General features: G+C 44.3%; 1 protein-coding gene across 9 annotated transcripts in view; it reads right to left on the bottom strand.

The window, feature by feature from the left end:
* The window catches only part of fbrsl1 (fibrosin-like 1), a 284283-nt gene that overhangs the window by 21612 nt on the left and 250203 nt on the right, over positions 1–12468 (bottom strand). For all 9 annotated transcript variants that reach the window (XM_026188504.1, XM_026188506.1, XM_026188505.1 and 6 more), the window contains one exon: positions 12401–12449. In XM_026188504.1, coding sequence (XP_026044289.1) covers positions 12401–12449 — 49 coding nt within the window. The remainder of the gene's footprint in view (positions 1–12400; positions 12450–12468) is intronic.

The raw sequence follows: 12468 nt of genomic DNA on the forward strand, positions 1-12468 counted from the left end.
TAATTAGCATGACACGCCTGCCTGATGGACTTGAACGCCGCAGCGGCAGCTGTCTCAATTGATTATAGCAGTGGACGTGGTGCCGCAATTATCGAGGTGACTGGAGACAACGGCTGCCACTACTAATAAAGGACTTAACTCCTGCTTCCCACATCACAGCTCAGCGGTGGGAGGACAGCGGCAGCCTCCCTGTGTCTCCCATACCTTAAAGACCTTTTCAGAATCTCTCTACAGGCTTCTGTGGAGCTCAGTGTGGGCTGTAGTTCTTGAGCAGCGTGTCAGCTTTACTTAAGCTTCCATACTGCCTGAACAGTATCACTTTGGTGCCCCGCAGGAAAGCATCCTCTATTAGCCTACCAGCTGGCTCATAATCCGCAGAGAATGGAGGGGAAGGAGGTAGGAATGAAAGAGAGGACGAGAAGGAATGTAGGAGACACAAAGACAAGGAGCTTTTTGCCAGGAAGCTTCAAGTCCAAGCAGAAATGGAGGGAGTGAGTGTGCAGCAGTGTAAACAGACCCACTGTTTCCCAGCTTCATTTCATGTATGAACGTGCATGAAGCCCACATGCATCTAAGTGGATATAATATTATCTTTCAGTGCCGTACTGATTACTTCTCAATGGGATGGAAACGGTTGGGTGAAAATCCTTCAACAAATCTTAAGTGGCATGACAGTAGGCTGAAAGAGCCAGCATGTTTTTCTTTACCTCCTCCTCCATCTCCGTTTTCACTCCTCACCCTGAAAGCAAAGCAACAACTGGAAGCTGACAGCTCCTAACCATTCACCATACCTCATTCACTGTTGTGACATATGCAGCCGTTGCAGTTTAGTGCAGAGAAAGGGGTGGGGCAAACATCCTTGCAGACAGATCACGTTTCCAGTGCATTTTTTTGAGATAAAGTGGATGAGTATTGCAAGCTGTGCTTTAACTTGAGATAGTGCCTGAGCTACTCACCTGCTTCATGCAAATAAAGCATATTTTTTGAAAAAAAAAAGAAGATTAATAATACCCTTTGACAACCAAAAATGTGGAGACAACTAATGTTCTAAAGTCTTGGTATCACATTAGTGGGAATGGCTAAAAACAAATATCCATTCATCAGTGACAGCCAGATAGCAAGACCATCCATCAGACAGCACTTTTCTTTGTCTTTTCATGCTTACACGTTGATACTGCTTCTCTAAACATTCAAGACACTATCGATGCTCTAGCTGTACTCGTACAGCATGCCACAGGAATTTAAAACCAAAACACTGTTGCATTTACGGTCATATGCAACCAGTTGCAACATAACTACTGCTCCAAGTTTAACATTTCAAAGTAAATAATGTGTCATGTACTTTTTTCAGTGCAGAAAATTGACATTTTCCAAATGCACTGGTGAAGTCATACACTGTTAGTGCCATAAACTTCAAACTAGCTACACGCAGCTGTTTGGCATTTTGATGCAATAATGACTGAAAATGCTAGTTTATCAAAAATATTGTTTGATAACTAAAACCAACTTCTACACTCTTATGCCAGTTGATAAGTCAGTATCACTGCAATAATCTTCAGCGTAAATGAAATCTGGTCCTAAGATCCCAGCGGAGTATCTGTCTAAAGATAGTGAGCTTCAGCAGCAGCCCCCCCGGCGGGGACACACTGTCCACTATAGAGTCACTGGTGTCATGTCGGTGCCACTTCTATAGGAGGATCCCACTGCTGCACGGCTCCTGTAGTGCTGCTGGGTATTTAGGCTTACAGATGGAGACGCAGCAGCTGCTGAGGACGGCACTAGTGCTGCCATTTTGCCTTGTTAAAGACTACATGCCAAAAGAGCCGTGCTCCGATGAGCTACAAACCTTTTCTTCCTATAATAGTCAGAGCTTGTAATATCTGAAAGCCAATACTTAAAAAAACAAAACAAAAAACCACCTAAGTCTAGTCTCGAGCGTCGTTTTTCTTTTTTTTTGCTTTTTGGGTGGGGGGGTCGATAAATTACACATCAAGGCTTGATGACACACTTAAAGGACTGGAGTAGAGATGTTTGAAATAGCTCTCATTCACAGCTTAGTTAGACAAACACACACAAAAGCCTTCTCAAAAGCACTACCCTCCTTCTCCCCACTGCCGCCACAACAAGAGTGACAATTGGAGGGTGTATTAGGTTCACAAACATTCGCTGTCCTTCCTTGCACCTCATTCATCATTCTTGATTAGAGGCCAAGGAAGAGGGATAAAGTGACCCAGACCGGGGGGAGAAAGAGGAAAAGAGAGGTTAGTTAATAAGGCAGAGGGGAGGGAAGAGGGAGCAGAGGGTACAGAATCGTGTCAAGTAAACGAATGGAGACAAGGCCTGGATACTGACCTTTGAGGCTGCTGCTAACCTAAACCCAGCATCGTCTCATCTGCACCTAAACAACAAACACACACACACACACACACACACACACACACACACGAAGAATCTAGCCTCCTTTAGCCCTAGTGGGCAAGAAACAACAGTGTGCGTGTTTGCAGGGCTGCTGTGAGCGGCAGCATTTCACTCTGGTGTTCCAAGTGTGGAAAGTGAAGAATTGATTTGTTTGGAGTGTGAAGGCAGCGTGTCAGATTGGGGAAATGTGTGAATGTGAGTATGTCTGTGAGGAGAGGGGTGGTGCACGGTAAAACGGGAGCGAAATTGGACTCTGAAATGAGCCAAATCACTCGCAAGATGAAACAGACGACACCAGGGGAAGGAAAAAAGAAAAAGAACAGAGAAAAGAAAACAACACAGGGCCCCAGAAAAGTGTTGAGCAAGGTTTGCTGGCACAAAAAGGCAAAAAACCAAACCAAACAGGCTTTCTTTCTGCTCGACATATTTCAGACAGAATATGACAAAAGCAACACTGACGGAGTTGGAGGAATCAAAATCAAACCGCCAAGTGTGTCTGACTGTTTCATGAATCCATGTCGAAGTGGAGGCGCCACACCACATCAAACCCTGTAAATTCTCCTGAAAGCCTCCTCGCTCCCTTTAGCAGCCAGCGCTTAGATTATTGTGTGCAGCTAAAAGGTAAGTGCTGGGAGTGTCACACTTGAGAGTGTGTTTTAAGCACCATAAAGTATCAAGACCCAGATGGCTCATCGTCCCTGAAAAACATGACCACTCTACCTCGGCTCTAGTGGCACCTGCTACCAGGATTAGGCCGGCGCTACACCAGCCCGACACACTAATACAGTGTGCCACAGCTGATAAGGAGCCCGAGGCACTTGTCTGCACAGTTGATGAGTCAATAACTGTATCATTAGTGATAGAGATAACCATATATTGATCTTTTCCAAAAACACAGGCAGGCGTGATGTTGATGCAATTGGTCACAGTTAGGCTTTAACAGATGTGCTCTTTGGAAAGTAAATATCAGTGCTGATGACACTGGGCTGACTCTGCAGATCGCTTGTAATAGGTTGCGCTACCAGTTGTTTTTAAGATTACATTTCTGTACTAATAATGCCAAGATATTCACAAATTTGTCAAGTATTTCAATATTTTGACATGGTCACTCTTATAACTGTTAAAATATAGTGTAAACGGGACATTTATAATATTTTTGACTCCATATGTTTGTTTGTTTTAGTCTTTGCTTGGTTTAAAGTTCACAGTGATCTCACAGTTTAGTCCCTCAGTTAATACAAAGTCTGGAACAATGAGTTTTGGTGACCTTTGAAGCCATCTTTATGGGCGGGGCTTTGTACCTGATATGAACAAATTAGGATAGCTCCACTTCTTGAAACCAGGCAATTTTAAACTTTGGCCATGTTTAAGGTGAATATTTACCCCTGAAAATTTACATAAATATGAACCAAAAAGGAAAGAAAAAATTATTTTATTCATTATTTTTAAAATAGCTCTGATACACGATTTAATCACCCAATTCTTGTTGATGATAATCTAGGAAATAATCTGCTATACAGTACATGTTAAATCAGAGAAACAGCATTATACAAAGGTGGGAAATCTGATCTTAACAAAAGGAAAATGTCAGCAACACTACATATATCAGCCTAACCCCAGTCGATACTGCTGGTAGTCCTCTGTACACATCTCTCCGTGGGTTGTGTGACATTGGAACAATCTCTCTTGCTCTTTCCCAAAGCAAACAACAGTGAAATCCCAGTCCTGCTGCTCACCCTTCAACACAGCAGTACTAACCCAACAGCCAGAAAGGCTGGAGCCCATGCTCAGCTGAATGGGGTATTAGAGTCAGTCAGAGGTCATTAGGGGCCCCACCACCAGGGCCCAGTGCAGGGAATTCACCGGTAGCCAAAAACAACAGCCAAACAGATGACCGCTTGAATATTGGAGGAGACCACACTGTTCATGTTCCTTTTTTTTAACCTCCTCTGAATTGTCCAAAACGCAGGGCGCTCTGTCTCAGTGAATTACTCCCTGTCTGTTAACAAACACTGGGACGATTAATGCTGCTCTTTCCTGGTGAAATGCACAAGCAAACACAAGCCTGTTCTCAGGAGTGCGTATCGGGTTACATCTTTCACCATGTGTTGAGTTCTAGGCTAATAGCTAGGCTCACCTCTCCAGACCCAACCCTCACTCAAGCTAGCCCGAGCCTGTGGTTTTACTTGTAGACACAGTGGCTCTGATAAGCCACTGACAGAAACATGGGTACTAATATGCTACCAGTGAAAAGGTAAGGGGCTATGAATACCGAACAAACACTGGAGGCGGACCACCCATCTGGTTATACTCGGGAAATACGTTATACAGCAGGACGATACTTCTGTTGGATTTGGGATCGTGTTTACTGGGTTCACCTCCTTTCACCCCTAAATTCTCTGGCACATTCTTCTGATACTTGGACGTCCTTCGTCTCTCATGGAATCTGGAGCATTTTACATCCGTTTTGTTCCTGTTGATGGTTTTCCCATCTTTATAAAGCTGTGTGAACTGATCCCAATGCATTACAAGCATGTTCGTAATATCCATCTAGGCTGCTGAATGTCCCCCTGCCAGCGATTGTACATTATCCAAGTGTCATGTTTGGCCACAATCGCCTACCATCTGGCTTTGTCAGTGAGTGTTACAGCCTCATCTGCAAACAACATTGGCTCTGAACCTCTCAGCACAGATGAGCTTAAAATGCACATAGCGAAGAACTGGGATCTTCAAACAAATAAAGGGTGGGGTGTGGGGATGTGGGGAGGGGAGGACCCACTCTCGCTAGCAGAATGACTGGAGTTGAAGGATTAAAAACAAGAAAACCTGCAAGTGATCACAGGCGACACGCTTTACATTTCAGGCCTGACAGCTGTGATAAGACGCTGGTCATGTATTCTCATAAGTAAACAATGAAAACGCCTTCCACGATGCAGCTGGCTGTTGTTTTGGTGGAGGAGGAGGATTAAGATTAGATAGAAGATGTGATGAGAGCTGCTGCTGCTGTATGGACTTATCCTCTTTATATTCTTCTCTTCCTCTGGAAAAAAAAAACAACAGCCACAAAAACCACTGAGCCTACATCCATTTATTATGTTTTTTCTCTGTTGAGACAAGACTCGACCTGAGCCGTGCTAGTTGGCCATCGGGGGACGCATCAGACCAAAGTATGACTACTGCGGTTAGCTTCAGCATGCTAGTTTGCTGCTGCTTAAATTAAATTCTCTGCAGGGTCTGAATGTTAACATTTATATAATAAATCAACCAGTTTTGTCAAAACAATGGCAATTTTTTTGTTTTAGCAAGTATACACAATGCTATGTGTGTGTAGCTGAGGTACAATAGTTTATCTGATCTGAAGAGACAACACTGAAAAGCTGTTCTTTGTACTGAACCCCAAAGGTATTTGGGGGATTTCGAGGCTGTAATGTTAAGTACACTGAAATTTGCACTATTTTCACTCTGACTTAACATGTAAGATGAGAAACAGCGTCTGTCCGCGTTCAAGCCAAAACGCAGACAACGTATCCTAAAATTCCCTCGTGGCCTTTAGTGATTTTGTAATTGCTCCCACTCCACAGCTAAAGCTGAATCCATACTCGGTCAATGAACGCAGAGGCACACAATGGAGCCTAGTCATACAGCGTTCAACGTGACTTCCATTTTCTCTCACAATAGCCGATCACCACCCATGGGTTGACTGACACAGATGACAGGGAGCGATAGGACTGACTGACAGGTGTCAAGCATCCTGACGTGTCACGGCTGACACACACAAGAGAGAGTTTCTGTTTCAAGAATGAAACTTAACCAGCAGTTATCAAATGCTCTAAAGGAAGGCAGAGTTAATATTCATGCCCGCTGGGCGATTTGCACAGAGCAGACGCTTTTCTAATGGACATAACAGAGGCCGCAGAGTGCACAGGGGGTTTAATGACATACCAGAAATGACTTTACAAGGCAGCTAATTGCCACGCATACAAAATCAAGACAGTCTTTGAAAACAGGCAGCTCGTAAAAGGCGATACAGTCTGATTTCACTGGCTGAATGATGCGAAACCAAACCAAATTCCATCCAGTCAGCTTTTTAAGGTGCCAGACCACAGAGGGCTTGTGGGTAATGTGGACTGGTCCCTTTGACTGTCTGCCACTCTACATGAATAGTACATGACTGTGTAATCATAATTTAAAAAGCCATAAATATTGAAGAAGAATTAAAATAATTTATGGAACAGCGCAGTGTGACAGGATGTATGCGTGTGTTGGAGCGTTTTGTCTCCTTCCACTTCCCTCTTGCAGTGTCCGCTGAACGATGGGCAGCAGCGGTGCAAACTGGGAATTCTGTAATTGCTTTTTCTGTCCCTGAAGCAGACCTTCCTGCTTTAAATCAAAAAAGGCAATCTCTGTCAGTAATGGCTCAATTAATAATTAAACACGTGTCTTATCTCCGCTGAGCTCCCCCTATTTATTTTCATCTTTCCGACAAGGATGGCTGCACAAACAGCATTAACACTATCAATAAAGGGAACATTAATATCGCCCTTTTCTCTGAAAACAAATCACTCATAAGCTGCCCTATGGCTGTTTACAGAAATAGCCCACAGACTGATAAGGAAACAAGTCATGTTTTGATTTTATTCCCCTGAACTCAGAGTGCCAGCTAATCTCTCTGCTTTCTGTATCCTGCTCTGAGTTCATGCTTTTTAATATTTAAAACAAATCCAGAGACATGTAAGCTTCTCTTCAAGCTCAACAAGTGAAAGAGGTGTAAGGGACGGCTCGTTTTCAAACATGAAAGTATGGGGGCGATACCAGAAACTGTTATTTCAACAGCAGGAATATCGGTCTTGCGGATAAAGAAAACATTTCCTGTCTGGAATTAGTCAACAAATCAATTTAGGTACTCGACGTGAGCTTCACCAGGCTTAGATTCCACAGCGGTGATGGCTGTTTTTCAATTCCAGAGCTTGCTGATCTGGATGGAGCCTTTGCAGCCCTTATGCTTCCCAGCGTCACGTCTGCCCTGCAGTCATCTAGCCTGCCTGTTAGCCAGTCAGCCACACTCTCTATCTAACTCCACTATATCCTGATTCAACGGGGGCGAAAAGCTGATTAGCTGGTCAGAGGGTCAACCTCCATTTATTATTTAATGGGTGAGAGCCTGCAAACAGTCAGGCTGGCCGCCGAGGTTAGTGATACATTACACTGACCTGGCCAGAGGAGAGCTGCTCAGGCGAACACAAACATGCTCTCTCATCTACTTCACTATGCCTGAGCCGCCCTCAATCCCCTGCCCCTGACCTTGCTGCTCCCTTTCCAATCACCCATCCTTCCTCCCTTCTCCGGCATTCAGAATGCAGCAGGTGAGAGACTGTTTCATTTTTATGTAAGTTTTCACTGTAGGAGCGGGCCTTTTGCTCTCTCTGGCCGAGGCAAGAGGAGGAGGCGGAGGTAGAAGAGACCATAGCTCTTTTATTGACATGCAGCAAACATCAGTGGTGGAACAAAGGCCACTCAGCACCTATTGAGAGAGCAGGCCTGCAGACAGGGTGGTTGATTAGCGATTCGACACAGGGACCTGGACTGTGTAGCACATAATGAGAGCTTAGGGAGCAAGCCATGAGCCGATGGGGGAAGGAGGTAGCGGGCGGGCTGCGGATAGAAAAGGGAAGAGGCAGGGCTCCACCACAAGGAATTGATTTCCTTCAAAAACAGACGGATGTATGAGTAAAAATGCGCCAAAGGAAAAAAAAAAAGCAAAAAAAAAAAAGGAGGCAAGGGTAGGGGTACATCCTAAATCCTTAAGCTACAGCAGTGGTAATGTGTTTATATATAAACAGTTAGAGGATAAGCCCTAAATCCACTGCCAAGCTAAATGGTTTATGAATCTTTTTTTGTTTGTTTATTTCTATGTCAATTAACCAAATTGGTCCGACATCCCTGATGAGCAAGAGATCAAAAGTGAGTTAATGCTGCATGTCCAAAAGCGTCTTTCTCCCCGAACATTACGTTAACCTCATCTTCACCTCTCACGTTGCCGCAGAGAGATGTTAGCCGAGATGTGCATCACGGCAGTTTGTGTGTGTGTGTGTGTGTGTTTTCTTCTCTTCCCCTACACGCTCTCCTCTTCCTTTGTTCCACTGGTCTAATCCAGTATGTGTGGGCCGGTAAGTTTAATGGAAACAATTTATTAAGTCCGGCTTAAAATGCCATCTGCAGCTAAGCCTCCCAAAGCCGCTAAGCTCCTGGTTTCGCCCCAGAGCTTGCTGTGTTCACGCTTACTGTAATGCTCTGTTTAAAATGAGCACAACGGGTCAAAATTAATCAGGATTACAAGGGCACAAATCCACTTCAGAAATGGGTTTTCTACCAATCTTTCGCCTGCTATCCCAAGATGCCCCAGGTTTCTCTGGTGGATGGCACACAGCGTGGGTTTACAATCACTCTGTGGCAGGTAGCATCTAGCTAAGACAATAAGGCATCAGTGAAAACTAGGAAGCAATCAAAGAAGGTATATACACTATACTTACTGCTCTAAAACCCACAGATGCTACATTCAGCACAGTCGGTGCACATTCTTCAGTGTTCCTCTCAGATATTTCTAGCTGCTGACAGCTAGGTGATAACTCCCCGGCACATCCATATGCCCGGCATTCTGAAATGTCACGAGAAGGCCTACCAGTGAGGTGTTTATCTGTGCTCTGTGGAGGTGCCCTGCGAATGCTCAGCAGCTACATTTAGATTCTCATTTGCCTTCAAGCAAGCGACAACGGTAAACTATGACCTGCGATTCAATAAGAGCAGCCCTGAGTGGAGAACGAGTTCTTTTACTTAAACATGCCATCCTCCAGGAAATCAATAATTTGCAGGAGGTTTAAGACAGCAAATAAACAAAAACCAATACGTGTTAGATAATGCTTGACCTCTGCTGCACCTTCCTACATCATAACCAGCAACACAGGCAGACATTCAGTGCAACTTCTTGCTAGCTCTTGGGTAACAACACCCAAAGAGAATTGCAGTGTGTGCTCTGTTATTACAGATACTATTCACTTGTGCTATTACCAGTAGTGTCAGCTTACATCTATAACAGGCTGTCAACATGCTAGAAATGCAGAGATGATGAAAAGTAAATATGAGGGAAAGACGGCGAGGGTGTCTGGGTTTTGCACAAAACCCTGTCCTGTGTGCATAATTACAGCGCTCTGCCATCAGTGATTACAATGTTGGTCTTTCTTCTCCTCTATTAACCCTGAACCGTTTCATTAACATGACAGACTGTGGGCCTGTGTACAATTTGGAGTTAACCTCGACTGTTTGTACACGTAATCGCAAAATAAAGTTCAGAAAGGAGCACGACACTGAAGAGCGAGGAAGAGGTGAAAGTAAGAGAAACACTCATTATCTAGCAATTTGTGGAAGCCAAACATCATCACAGCATTACATATTTATGTGTGCCATAATGTTTCGGTGTGTGTGTGCCTGAGTGGGGTTGCGTGCACACAGAAATCTGTCTGAGAGTCTTCCAGCCAACAGCTCGACAGGCCTGGTGATCAGTCCTATAGGATCGTGAGCGAGACGGGTAATGGGACACATACTCTCCATTCTAAACCAGAGGAAAACAGCCTGTGGGCTGCTTTGTATTGCACACACATTATACGTACACAGAGGAAAAACCAGCCTAGGTCTGAAACAAACACTGTCCTAGAATCCATTACAGCTGGACAACAACTGTGGAATGGGCGATGAGGCTGGCTGGCAGCTCTGCAATTTTAGCGTGATAACTTCTTCCTCACTGTCACCAAATCACTTCATCAAACTGCTGAATTTCTCTGTCGTCTCTCCCTTTCTAACCTCTAATTCTAATCTGGTGTCCTTCGTTTGCATCGCCCAAACAGAATCTGGTTGATCTGTGTGATAATCAGGAGCCTCTGATTGGATTGTCGGGATGTAATTCCGTGGACCTAATCCTCAGCTCTGTGTGAACATTAGCCAGATCCACAGAGGTCTTTCTACACTGGCTAAAATGGAAAATATCAAGTACGCACATGCCTGCGCAGTTCTATAGGGTAGAGTCTGCTTATATGCAGCCATGTTCTGCATAAACATAAAAGTAAGTCAACACCCTGACAGCTGACAACAGCAGTATTTCAACAGCCTGGTGGGGAATAGTTGTTGTTTGATGTGGTCTAGTTGTTTTCTAAACCATGCAAGTCTGGAAGTCATTGTCATTGTGAATGCTGGTTTCTTAAGGCCAGTGCTGGTCACAGGTCATCTACATCACACAGTCTGCAAGCCTGGTTTCTCTCCCTGCTGTCAGCCATGCTTTTCCACTCAGCAGTCAAAGCTACTGTGCTAAAGAAAGCAACACTTCGGAGCAACAGATCACTTTTGTTACATTACGTCCTTACAGCAAAAGATCTTTTAATACATTTTCAACAATATAACAGTATCAACAAATACATGTATGCATCCCTAACCGTCACATTATAATACACAAATCTTATTGTTGAGTCTGCAGACATGCCCCCCTCCAAAACCCACCTTATATTTTGCACTGTTTTAAAGCTCCACCTCCCTCCCTCTCAGTCTGTGTTAATGGGACCCCTTCCTGGTTCTTGCCCTGAGGGAACACGGTCTGCATGCTGCTATCTGTCAGTAGCACCTCTTCTCTACCAGGACGGTGTTGGTGCCTAATTTACAACTGCTCCTACACATTTCCACTGTGCCCCTCGTCCAAGAAAAAAAAAAAAAACTGGTGCCGGTGCAAAAAAGTTGGCAACAGCAGAGAATTTCAGGCACCAAATTCTGAACACTGACACTGACGCGCTACTGTAACTTCCTGTTGCAAGGCAGATCTGGCTTCTCACTGTTAGCAGGACAACATTGGTGGATGTGATGTAGAGTTGGCTGATCATGCTGCTCCTCTACTGCCTGCCCCTGTGTGTTTCTCTTTGCGCTGACCTGTCGACCAGGATTGGGTGATTTGACTGGGCTGGATCTTAGCCAAACCTACACTGCACTACTGTTTTTTCTGTTTTTTGTTTCTTTTTTTGGGCCAATTTATTGGATTGCCAACTTGATAGACTTTACAATGAACTTGTAACAGTAACAACATCGCAATATGATGTCTCGTTCCTTTTTGTTGTGCTGAAGTAGACTGAACATTTCTTCAGGAGCCTGTGAAGATCTGTTTGGTAAATATGGTGGACGTTAAGTGCTGTACAACAACCTCGAAGCCTTTGCTAGGTACGCTAGTTGCAACTTTTTCTCCAACACTATCACATGTTACAGTATCTGCAGCCTCATCATTTAGTTACATGTTACTAAATGGGGCTGAAAGCACTCATGCATCTGATTGGTTCATCTTTCTGTTATTTCAGGTGTGTTGGGGAGCAAGCACTTAAAATAACATGTATTTACCACACGCACTGCACCATTACATGTGTTAAATATAGAGGTGCTTCTGTGCTTGCATAGTTTCTGTATCACCTGCCTAATATACACAGTATGTCACTAGGTGCATGAAACCACACAAATGCAAAAACTGCATCAAATCATGCTCATCCTGTGCAAAAGCAAAGGACTTGTAATCCATACATGTGCATATGGATGCACGCACACTGAATTTGTGCTGTCTGGGGGGCTGACAAAGCTCTTTCTGCCTTTTTCCTTTGGCATCCATTATGGTCCAGGCCTGCTGTCAGAGAGCTTGTATTGCCTGAGGGGAAGTTCCCATTTGTGGGAGCATGTGGCAGAGAGGCTCTAAATCCCCTCTAATGAACCAATATGTAGGAAGGCTAAGCCTTTGGCTAGGTCGTCCAAGAAACGCCACTCTGCGCCCTGGCAAAAATGTATGCATATGTAGTCACCAGACCTTGTTTATGTCTGCTGACATTTAAATCTGAATGGACCCAGTAGCTGATGTGAATAAATGAGGAGGAAAGACTGCGGTGAAAGAGAAAAAGCAGAGTGGGCTTACCTTTGGGTGTGGTAGGGGAAAAGAGCTTCTCCGATCCTACATCAGACACCTGTTAAAAAAAAAGGACA

Source organism: Astatotilapia calliptera, chromosome 12 (genome assembly GCF_900246225.1).
Source record: "Astatotilapia calliptera chromosome 12, fAstCal1.2, whole genome shotgun sequence".
Lineage (NCBI taxonomy): Eukaryota > Metazoa > Chordata > Actinopteri > Cichliformes > Cichlidae > Astatotilapia > Astatotilapia calliptera.